Source organism: Mirounga leonina, unplaced genomic scaffold (genome assembly GCF_011800145.1).
Source record: "Mirounga leonina isolate KUSES-001 unplaced genomic scaffold, KU_Mleo_1.0 Mir_114, whole genome shotgun sequence".
Classification (NCBI taxonomy): domain Eukaryota; kingdom Metazoa; phylum Chordata; class Mammalia; order Carnivora; family Phocidae; genus Mirounga; species Mirounga leonina.
Genome location: NW_023270265.1, coordinates 808,446 through 820,531, shown reverse-complemented (window position 1 = coordinate 820,531; position 12,086 = coordinate 808,446). Strand labels below are relative to the sequence as shown.

Genomic DNA, 12,086 nt, shown 5'->3' with positions numbered 1-12,086 from the left:
GGGGCGGAAGACGCGCTCGGAGAGAGGACTTCCGGGTCCTGCGCTCACCTGGGCTTACCGCTGTTTGCTTTCCGCCCCGGAGTTCTCTCTTAACTCCACTTGGTGTGCTCGCTTTTTTGCTTGCTTTTATGATTCAGGGCTTCACCTTCCCCACGACATTGCAGGCTTTCTGCTCTCCTCTCTCCCCACACTACCACGAAGCGGGTTTAAATTGGTTATTCCCCCTTCTTTCAGACAGCCTCATAGCCCGGTGTCGTATGGGAAATTCGGCAGGTGAAGTTCGCTGTCTCTGAGGGTCCGACCTAAACATTAAAGTCTACTTTTGTGAAGGGCCTTTTTTCTTTTGTGAGGTCCTGGGGGAATAGGCCACTAGAGTGTAATGTCATTAAATTGTTGCTAATTATGCCCGGCATCATTCAAGTCTGTTACTTTCTATGTTGTCATTTCTCACAATGCAAAATCTCCTCTTGGTTCTGTAAGCAAATTGCAAATTAAAGTGACTTACTTGCTGAGGATTGGATTGGGCCTTAGTGTATTAATAAGGATTGGTCAGGTTTTTGGGAGGAACTCTTAATTTTGGGCTTCCAAGACTATGTAACCTATGTAGTAGGAAGATTGGTTGAACTTAACCACAGTTAGCCCATAAGGAATCTTTGTTTCCTTAATTCTCGATTCATTAAGTTGTGACTAGAAGCTTGGCTTCTCAGTGAATGATGTACATTTTTTTTTTTTTTTTTTTAGATTTTATTCATTTATTTGAGAGAGAGAGAGCGCAAGCAGGGGGAGCAGCAGCAGAGGGAGAAGCAGGCTCCCCGCTGAGCAAGGAGCCGGATGCCAGACTCCATCCCAGGACTCTGGGATCATGACTTGAGCCACCCAGGCATCCCATGATGTACATTTTTGAGTAGTAGCCTATAGAAATGGATTCCTCCTCTCAGCAGTGTGTTGGTTTGAAGAACCATTTGGTTATGTCATATTTTAACTGTTTTGATGGGCAGCTGGATCTAATTTTGGGGTATATATTTCTAGCACCTCTAAAAGTACTTAGGGGTTATTTCCCCCCTCCCCCTCCCAAGGATAAGTGTGCTAAACATTCCTAATCCTCTGAATTATCATGCTGGATAAAAAGGGTGAGACCCTTAGCAAATGGTTAGATAAACACAGAAGGTTTAACCTTGAGGTTAAAATAATGAAGAGACATCTATGCTTTCAAGTCATGGACAGGCTGTATAGAGAGGGCTGAATATCTTTTAATCACCTTTTCTTAGAGTGCTGAAATAGTTACAAATTACTGTCTAGGGGCACCTGGCTGGCTCAGTCAGTGGAGCAGGCAACTCTTCATCTCGGGGTTGTGAGTTCGAACCCGATGTTGGTTGTAGAGATTACTTAAAAACAAAACCTTTGTGGGGCGCCTGGGTGGCTCAGTCGTTGGGCGTCTGCCTTCGGCTCAGGTCCTGATCCCAGGGTCCTGGGATCGAGCCCCACATTGGGCTCTCTGCTCCGCAGGAAGCCTGCTTCTCCCTCTCCCACTCCCCCTGCTTGTGTTCCCTCTCTCGCTGTGTCTCTCTCTATCAAATAAATAAATAAAATCTTTAAAAAAAATAAAATAAGATCTTTGAAAACAAAAACAAATTACTGTCTAGAGTGAGCCAGGAGTGGAGTGCTGTTGTGGAAAATACAGCAATTGACTTAAAACAGCTTGCAGATAGGGAAATCCAATGGAAACAGTGCTGCTTTTGTTTAGGATGTGCTGTGACCTGATGTCCCAATTACATAATGATCCATAAAATAGAGATACGGTTTTCATTTCTAATTAAAACAAGGTAAGGTGATCATTTATTTTTCAGGATTTCACTAGAATATTGTTTGGAGAAGGTATGGAAGTTCTGCGCCCACAGCTTGTAAGAATTGGTGGACGGATTTACAGAAAAAATCCCGTCCAAGAACAAACTTATCAACATGAAGAAGAAGATGAAGACTTCTATCAAGGTAATCCAGTTGCTCTTTGGTCAGATACCAGTACAATGTTCTCTCGCATTATGGAAGCATTGCTTTGTTTTGTTTCATAGTGTTTCTGTGTGAGCACTGAAATTTGAGATGTTTGGCCTCTATCTAGCTCCATTTGTGTTGACGTCTAAGGGGACTGGTGATTTTCAGTTTGATGAGGCATTCTCATTTGCTCTTCCTAAATCATGTTTCATCTCTGTGCAGAGGCTTAAATGTAACAAGGGGTAATTTTAGTAAACAATGTTAACCATGAATATTCTGTGACAAAATTAAATTCTTTTGTCTGTAAAGTTGTGAAATAATATATATAAATTGTTGAAATAAATGAAATATGTATTTTGTTCAGTGCCCCAAAATATTAACCGTTAATACTGTTAATGTTGTTATTTGTCTCTTCTTTGCACTCATATAGGCAGTTCCAAATATACAACTGACATAACTTTATTATTACATAGGGATAATTTTAAGAATTAAGCTAAACAGTGGGGATGGATTATGAATATTTTCAAGCCAATTAACTTGGGCTTGGGTTTAAGGCATAAATAGGGCCTTTCAGGTTCTCTGCTTCCTTTTCCTTTTGGTTTATAAGTTCTTCCATCATGCCCTAAGCCTTGGGTTTTGTCTTCCTTCTGGTTTTCCCCATTGTTTCCCTTCAGCCTTGGGGACTTGACCTTCTTTACTTGACCCTCCTGTCTCTTCGCCTGGTGGAATGCAGTAAGTTCTCCCGCTACCATTCCTGTCTCATTCACTGAAGTAATTTTTGTCTTAATACTAAAAACTGCTTACTTGCACACTGTAAGAGGATGTTATGTGAATTACATTTTTATAAAAAAATAGAAAAAAATTTTTATTGTGTCTTAGCGTTTTGGGAGAAAACAGTTAAATAGTGGTATGTATATACTATCTTTCCAAGGTTCTTTTTTTTTATTTTTAAGATTTTATTTATTTATTTGACAGAGACACAGCGAGAGAGGGAACACAAGCAGGGGGAGTGGGAGAGGGAGAAGCAGGCTTCCGGCTGAGCAGGGAGCCCGATGCGGGGCTCGAACCCAGGACCCTGGGATCATGACCTGAGCCGAAGGCAGACACCTAATGACTGAGCCACCCAGGCACCCCTAGTCATGTGTTTTTTAATTTTCTTCTAAGAGCAGGTTGGAAGGACTGTCAGAGCAGTGTTCTGCAATATAAAGTGTTGGGCTGTAAGACTGTTGTCCACAGAGCAGCAGCTGTGAGGAGGTGTTATGGTTTCTCTGCAGGCTTTGTGGAGTGTGCAGAGGAGCCCTGTGATGCCTACGAGGTGGTGCAGACCCAGCAAGGTTTCCGGTGTACCGTGAAGGCCCCCAGTTTGCTCTACAAGTGAGTGAGGCCCCCCCATCCCCCAGCTTCATGGGACACACTTCCAGGAAACTCAGCAGGAAGCTGACTCTTTTCCATACTTACTGCAGTGCTTAATTACTAATGACAAAACAATTTAGTGTTTTATGTCCTAGAATTTCTAAGGACTGATTATGGATCAATTTCACCATTCCAAATGTATCACCAAGTCCTGTTGATTTTGCCTCTTAAATATCTTTTGAATCTACCATTGGTCTTATTCTTTGCTGAAAGACCAGCACCCTGCTGCATCTTCTGTGGATTACTTCATATAGCCTCCTTACTAGGCTGTCCACATTGATTATTCTCCTCCCAATCAGTTCTTCACATTGAGGGTAGGATGATCTTTCTAAAAGGCAAATGTGATTACTACCTCTGCTTAAATCTGTCAACATCCTTCCATTGAAGATGGAATTCTGTTCCATTGGAATGATGGAATCTTGAATGTGACTTAGGCAGCCCTGTATTTTTCAGTCATAACTCATACCACTCTTTTTCTGGTTTTGCACTTAAGCCTAGCTAGTTTTCTTCAGTTCCTGAAGTGTGCTTTGTTCCTTCCTGCCATAGAGCTTTGGCATATGCTGTTTCCTTTGCCTTATAATCTCTCTTCCTTACCTAGTTATATTCTTCTTCCTTAGAGAGCCTTGCTTTGACATCATCATCCCTTCCAACCACACTGACTACCATATGTTTTCATAACATCCTGTACCTTTCCTTTGTAGAATTTTTCAGCCATGTATTTACACTTATTTGCGTACTATTGGATGTCTTCTTCACAAGATGGGAGACTTCTGGAAGGCAGGAATGTGTTCCATTAATCTCCAATGTTTGTCAAAGACTGGTATGCTTTCTCCAAGGTTGTCATTATGAATTTGCTTGGAAACTTTTTGCTCACTTCAGTCGGTGCTTGCTTGCTTGCCCACATTCTGTCTCACCACTAACATGGTTAGCTTATCGTCTGCCTTCGGCTCAGGTCATGATCTCCAGGTCCTGGGGTCAGGCCCCAAGTCTTCCTCTCTCTCTGCCTCTCCCCCGATCATGCTCTCTTTCTGTATCGCTCTGTCTCAAATGAATAATAAAATCTTTAAAAAAAAACAAACATAGCTTATGTGGCTAACTGGCTTCTTTTAGGTTTACACCTCTGGAGATAGGCTGGTCTAGGAATTGTGTAAATTGTTTTTCTGTGTTGTACAAGGTTAATTAAGTGTTCAAGCTCCTCTGTGAAAGGAGATCTGCAAATATGAAATCATATACCTTTAAGCTCCACGAAGCAAATCATTTTATTTTCACCAATCTTGAAAATATTCTGAAACACCTATTAAGGATGAAATTCTTCTCTTGGAATGTGGCCAGATGGGAAACCAAATGCTAAATCTGACAGCTCATTTTCCTTTAAGGTTCCAGTGACATTTTCTTCCAAGAAACAAGATTTTAGAAAGTCATGGTTCCATTTCCTGATGAAATCTGTGTAACCATTTTCTTAATGTGTATATTTGCCACCACTAAGGTGTGTAAAAATTCATTAGATGTCTGATTCCAACTTGATGATCTTCTGAATTCTATATATTTTAAGTATTCATTGTATTCTAGATGACTTGCATGTTAGATTAGGTATTGGTTCTGTCCAATTGTAATTAATAGACAGTATTTACTAGGAAGATTTCTTTCTTTTTTTTTTTTTTAAAGATTTTATTTATTTATTTGACAGAGAGAGACAGCGAGAGAGGGAACACAAGCAGGGGGAGTGGGAGAGGGAGAAGCAGGCTTCCTGCAGAGCAGGGAGCTGGATGTGGGGCTCGATCCCAGGACCCTGGGATCATGACCTGAGCCGAAGGCAGACACTTAACGACTGAACCCCCCCGGTGCCCCAGGAAGATTTCTTTCTTATTAATCATTTCCATAGGTTCATTTGGATCAAGGAAGAAATTACTTGACCAAACTAGTTTATGATAAAATCCTAATGGTTGTAACACCTGTCCATGGACTAGATGTAATATATTAGTTCTCAACATCAGGTGCACATTAGAATCACCTGGGGAGCTTTTAAAACTCCCTATACTTGGGTGCACCCCAGACCAATTAAATCAGAATCTCTGGGAGCTGGACTGAGGCATCATTAGTTTTTGAAGCCCCCAGGTGATTCAAGTGGGTAGCCAAGATTGAGAACTACTCGATCTGGTAGGAATTTCTACTTATATGTTTAATAAAGGAGTCACCTTTTCACGGTGTGTCTCTTATTATTGTAGTGAATGTTTTAGACTCCCCATGTAAACCTCTTTTGAATCCGGCCATGCTCTAAATTGGAAGGATGCCATTATGGGCTTAATGAGGATGGTATGGACCGTACTGAGCTACGTGCCAGTCACAGGAAAGCCCTTTTATATATGATCACGTTTAATCCTCACAAGTTTATTATACTTAGGTATTATTCACTCCATTTTTGAAAGTGAAGAAATAGGTTTAGAGTGGTTAGATGACTTGCCCAAGACTTGAGTCTAAAACTTCTTTAACTTCAACCACTTCCTTTTTAAAATGCTTAGACTGGGGGCGCCTGGGTGGGTCAGTTGGTTGAGCGACTGCCTTCGGCTCAGGTCATGATCCTGGAGTCCCGGGATTGAGTACCACGGGCTCCCTGCTCAGCAGGGAGTCTGCTTCTCCCTCTGACCCTCCCCCCTCTCATGTGCTCTCTCTCTCTCTCTCTCATTCTCTCTCTCAAATAAATAAAATCTTAAAAAAAAAAAATGCCTAGACTGTTAATAACACATTGAGCCAGCTACTTTTGTTTGTGTGTGTTTTTAAACATCTTATTTTTAAGTAATCTCTACACTCCAATGTGGGGCTTGAGTTCACAACCCCCAGATCAAGAGTTGCATGCTCTATGGACTGAGCCAGCGGGGCACTCTAAGCCAGCTGCTTTTTGTAAGAGGCTTCTCTATTAGCCACATGCTAACCAACAGTAGCCTGGGTGAAAGTAGCCCTTATTGATAAGGCCTGGAAAGACAAAAGCCTGACAAAGTGGGTGCCAACACAGAGTGCAACACAGAGAAAAACTACAGGGAAATTGTGGCGTTTCAGTCCTCTTCTAAACATCTTGTTTTCTGTTTTCTGGGTTTTTTTTGTTTTAACCTGGCTTACTACAGTAGATCTTAATGGAAATAATTGGGCTGGTTATTCCAGGTAGAAACAAATGCACAGTTTTAGACCTAGTCACCCATATTCTTGGGCACTGTAATTGAAATCATAGAAGCCAAAATACTGTTGGTGATGGGGAATTTTTTTCTCTTTATAATCCTGTCTTTGAGTCTTTAGTGCTTTCTACACTCTGAAACTTTTCCCTTGGGATCCAGTAGTCTCATTTACTTTAACACATGTTATTACTGTGGGTTCCAGAAGATAACCTTGGATTGTCAGAATTATTTATTCCAGGAGGCCCAGACAATTAATGTAAAGGAGTCACTAGATGGTTGAAGCAGAGTAGATGAAACGGAGTAGGGAGTGATAGGGATTGTGATAAGCTCATGTTCCATTTTTAGGGACGAGAGTAAGCTCCAGCCCATTATTGCCATGGGTTGTCAGATCTTCTAATTTTTCCAAAGAACCTGGAAATCTATATTTTTAGGTGAAATTTCCCAATTTTTAGGTGAAATCTCCTGAATAAAACATGTATTGCTGAATTCAGCTTGAGGGTTACCTGTTTTCTCTTTTTGCTTTTGAAGCTATTCTGGATAATCTCTCCTAAATGATGGATTCGTCTCTTTGCTAAGCTTTTTACCCTTATTTTACTAATCAAGGATAATTCTTTTACGATGAACTCCTAATATAGTTAATTTGCTCTCTAAAGGACATTTTCCCCAAACTGTAGACCCACTGGTTGCTAGAAGTGCCTTTTGAGACAATGCCAGCTTTCTTTTCAATGAACTGCAGACCCATGTTTTGAATCTAATATTGAAGAGCAAACAGGTGTTGGGCATGGCATGGTTTCTGTTTCTGTTTATTCATTAAATTGACTGTAGGGTGTCATTTTGCCCATGAGTGCAATGCAGCACATTCTATAAAGCTATACAACTTGTAATTTCTCTACAAATATTAAGCCTTACTGAAGCACTTTTCTGTAAGGGAGTATCTGTGGCCACATATGATTTAAACATGATGGAATTCTTTATTCTGGTACATTTGACTTAATGTCCTTCCATTAATTAATTTTTCTTTATATTATAGGCATATAGTTGGCAAAAGAGGGGACACTAGGAAGAAACTAGAAGTGGAAACCAAAACATCTATTAGCATTCCTAAGCCTGGACAAGAAGGAGAAATTGGTGAGACTTGGTATATATAAGTTATATTTGCAATCACTTTTGCATGAGTATGGACTAGTGTGACCCAATGGAGGTATTTAGTGATTGTATTCTTTTTTTTTTTTTTTTTTTTAGTGTCCCTGGGTAGGATTGAATAGTGACTGTATTCTTTGTGGGGTTCTGCAGCAGTTGGCCTTTTTATGATATATCAGTATCAGTCTCCCAAATGAAGAAAGATGTAGTTATACAACCTTATTTTGACTGAGTATCTGGGCCTTCACTTTTTTACTTCACTGTGTACTGATGTTATAAAGCTACCAGATTTGTTGTGTATTAGGAGAATAATTTCATGCTTTACCAACTTGAAATGGAGTTTGTGAATTGTTTCAAGTTAGAATTAGAGAAAACCAGTGAGGTCAGCAGATTTGCAATAAAGTTCAGCCCTTTCCAGAAGGGTTCTCTTGTTTTTACCTTGCTTTGTAGGCTGGGAAGGATATTATAAAAGTAACAATTAAAATAACCTGAATCAAGTAACTGCTCAAGCAAGGAAAAATAGTTCAGTATAAATCAAGTCAGAAAGGATCTGTACCAAGCATCATTGTGAACCCAGGGCACAGGCTTGTGTTGTAAGATGGCTTTGAGTGAAGGGCACTGTAGGGACAAAATTTAACAACAAAAAAAGGAAACTCATTCTAAAACAATAGGACTCTTTCAAAGTCAAGTAAGTGCAGCAGCCTCCAATAATACATTTTTTATAAACACCCATAGGTTTTATTAAGTTTTAGGGGAAAAAAATTACTAGTGTTCTTCTCATTTTGTGCTCTGTAAGAACAGTCATCACAACAGATACGATGCAGGTGAGTGTAGAGCAGTACTGCCCAAAAGGACTTTCTGTGATGATGGGAATGTTCTCTACCTCCACTGTCCAGAACTTTTAATCCCATTTCTTTCTAATTCATTTAACTTTTCATTTAACTGGTTGCATGTGGACTCCTGTGTTGGGCAGCAAATGCCAGAGTTTTCCCCAGCCCTTTGGTAGCATCAGCAGACACTAATATGAGAACTTTAATGACATTTTTGAAGGAATTTCAATAAAATATTCAGCTCTTTAGAATTACAGATAGAAAAACCCAGGTCTTTCCTTAAGTTTTAAAGTTCAAGCTACGGGGCACTTGGGTGGCTTAGTCAGTTAAGCGTCTGCCTTTGGCTCAGGTCATGATCTCAGGGTCCTGGGATTGAGCCACACGTCGGGCTTCCGGCTCAGTGGAGAGTCTGCTTCTCCCTCTCCCTCTGCTTCTGCTCTCTGTCTTTGTCTCTCTCTCAAATGAATAAATAAAATCTTTAAAAAAAAAAAAAGTTCAAGCTACAAATATTGAAGTAATTTTATAATTGCAGTAAAGTTTATTTCATTACCTAGTTTTTTCCTGATTATAAATTAATACATGCTTTCAAAAAAAACAAAAGCTTACAGAAATTATATGTGAAGTATAAATTATATGTGAAGTATAAAGGGAAGTCTTGTAATATGAACTGCAGACATGATCACTATTAACAGTTGAATATATTCCTCATTTTTTCTATTCATATAGTAACTATAATAATTTTTATTTTATTTATTTTAAATTTTTTTTTAAGATTTTATTTATTTGATCGAGAGGGAACACAAGCAGGGGCGAGTGGGAGAGGGAGAAGCAGGCTTCCCGCTGAGCAGGGAGCCCGATGCGGGCTCGATCCCAGGACCCTGGGATCACGACCCGAGCCGAAGGCAGACGCCCAATGACTGAGTCACCCAGGCGCCCCTATAATAATTTTTATTGCAGTAAAATTATAACATGCTATAAATGTGGAGATCTTAGCCATTTTAAGATGCCGGAGTCATTCCAAAACATATCCAGAAGAGGGTAGGTGGGTTGTAAAGATTCCATTTTGACTTAGAAAATACAAATATTTCAGTGTGAAACCCAGTGTGTCAGTCATATCGTTAAAAGTAAGAATTCAGTGGAACTAATTTAATTGAAAAACAAGAGGATAAATGGGCCTATTGGTCTTGTAGGGAAGTAAAGTACAGCAAAATCAAATTTATTGGTTAGAGTGAATTGAGTTGTAATGTGAGACTAAGACAGGTTGTGGTATTTGCTGTCATTTATTCATTTTCTTTTGCTTCTCCCAAGTTAGAGCTACTAAAGAAGGAAATGATGTAGTAGGCTTTAATTTGTCCTCTCAACAAGGATCTGGTCATCTAGTCTGTTTTGAAGTCTCAGGTAATGGGATATTGGAAGGTGCTTTCAAAATGATATTGTTATTATAGTTAGAGAATTGGTTTTTAAAAGTTTAATGTCAATGCCTTTAATTCTCTTTTTCCTATCTGTCCCTTGTTACAGTCCCTAGACCACTTGCCATGCAAATTCTGGTCTTCTCAGATATTAGTGTTTGTAGAATATTTCTAACCCTATTGTATTTGCTCTTTAGTCATTAATTGATTAACTTTGAATCTTTTCTGGAAATGAGGCTGAGGACCTTTCAGTGAGGGCCCTTTTCGGTTCACTGTGTTACAGAGATGAAACCACCTTCTTAATGAAAAAGAATAGATTAAGCATTTTGTACCAGACTTTTACAGAAATAAAACATAAAACATGAGGTTTTTTTTAAAGATTTTATTTATTTATTTAATTGACAGAGAGAGAGAGATAATGAGAGAGGGAACACAAGCAGGGGGAGTGGGAGAGGGAGAAGCAGGCTTCCTGCCGAGCAAGGAGCCCGATGTGGGGCTCGATCCCAGGACCCTGGGATCATGATCTGAGCCTAAGGCAGTCGCTTAACCGACTGGGCCACCCAGGTGCACCTGTATTTTTTTTTTTTTTTTAAACAGTAGGATGGGGAGACAAACAAGGCAAGTTAAACTTGAGGGTTTTTTTTAAGATTTTATTTATTTGACAGAGAGAGACACAGCAAGAGAGGGAACACAAGCAGGGGGAGTAGGAGAGGGAGAAGCAGGCTTCCCGCTGAGTAGGGAGCCCAATGTGGGGCTCGATCCCAGGACCCTGGGATCATGACCTGAGCCGAAGGCAGACGCTTAACGACTGAGCCACCCAGGCGCCCCAAACATGAGTTTTAAGCTTCCTTCCTTTCTGCTCCTTTTCCATTTAGTTTTTCACCAAATTTTTGGTCTTTGGCAGAGATAATTTTTACTTTCCTTTAATTTTGTCCCAGTTTGCCTTCAAACCCTCCTTTATCAGCATTTCTCTAGCACAGTATTTGAGTACCTGTTATGGATACTTCCCTTCACTGAGCATTGAGTCTTTTGGATTCTCTGAGTATTCTGTCTGATAATATAAATGATGCCATTAGAGAACACCGTATGTCTACTTACATTTTTCAGCTATCACTTTTATCAATTTTTGACTTAGGCAAATTGTTCTCAGGCTTTCTGTTAATCCATTCATTCAGAATCTACTTCTTTTCCTAGAAATGTCTGTCTTGTTTCCTTGTAGTAAAATGGGTGTGATACTTTCATTCTTATTGAGGAATAGAAAGGTTGTTCTTACAGAAAATTTCATGTGCTTTAATGGAGAGTATTAGGATAAATAAATAGAATTATTTAATCTCTGTAGTTGCGTGGAAGGACAAACTTTGTGGTCTTTAAAGCACAGAGCTGATTTTGCTACTATTACAGTTAATACTTCAGTATTTTGTATCATATTCATAAGTCTGTCTTTCACAGTTTTAATAAATGGTCTGTTGAAATGCCAGTTTTGTTCGTTGTTCATATCTTTTGCACCTTTCCTTAGTTGCTGTTTTGAACCAAGCCCTGTCAGTTCTATGACCTAGAGGTTTAATCTCTGCTTACGTTGAGATTGCGTAATCCCTAAATGATTTTGTTTCTTTGCAGACAGTGGGCTATGCTTTGTGCCGTCCCCCCTTTCATTTATACATAAAGGCATAGCCCAGATCAGAGAAGGCCAAATTAATGCCAAAACATGGACATTTGGTATCCACCCATATAATGTATAGATAAGCATTTTACTTTAATTTTCTGTTTTCATACATATATTATAGGATTATATATATTGTAGTAGACTCGCCTTTAGTTTTTCACTGTAGTCAATCTCTAGTGCTGCCACAGTCGTCTTCTTTTTTTTTGAAGAGTTTATTTATTTGACAGACAGAGATAGAGAGAGCAGGAACACAAGCAGGGGGAGTGGGAAGGGTAGAAGCAGGGCTCCCACCGAGCAGGGAGCCTGATGCGGGGCTCGATCCCAGGACCCTGGGATCATGACCTGAGCTGAAGGCAGACGCTTAACGACTGAAACACCCAGGCGTCCTGCCATAGTCTTCTTTTAAATTGAGGTAAAATTGACATGACAGAGGGGCGCCTGGGTGGCTCAGTCGTTAAGCGTCTGCCTTCGGCTC

General features: G+C 39.9%; 1 protein-coding gene across 6 annotated transcripts in view; it reads left to right on the top strand.

The window, feature by feature from the left end:
- Positions 1 to 12,086, top strand: part of ASCC1 (activating signal cointegrator 1 complex subunit 1) — a 108,939-nt gene that overhangs the window by 322 nt on the left and 96,531 nt on the right. For 4 of the 6 annotated variants that reach the window (XM_035021262.1, XM_035021256.1, XM_035021234.1 and 1 more), the window contains exons 2-4: positions 1,848 to 1,989; positions 3,264 to 3,363; positions 7,600 to 7,697. In XM_035021262.1, the coding sequence (XP_034877153.1) occupies positions 1,878 to 1,989; positions 3,264 to 3,363; positions 7,600 to 7,697 (310 nt within the window). In that variant the 5' untranslated portion in view covers positions 1,848 to 1,877. Of the gene's footprint in view, positions 1 to 67; positions 274 to 899; positions 1,016 to 1,847; positions 1,990 to 3,263; positions 3,364 to 7,599; positions 7,698 to 12,086 lie in introns of those variants that run through there. The other 2 variants (XM_035021244.1, XM_035021249.1) reach the window with 2 other exon arrangements.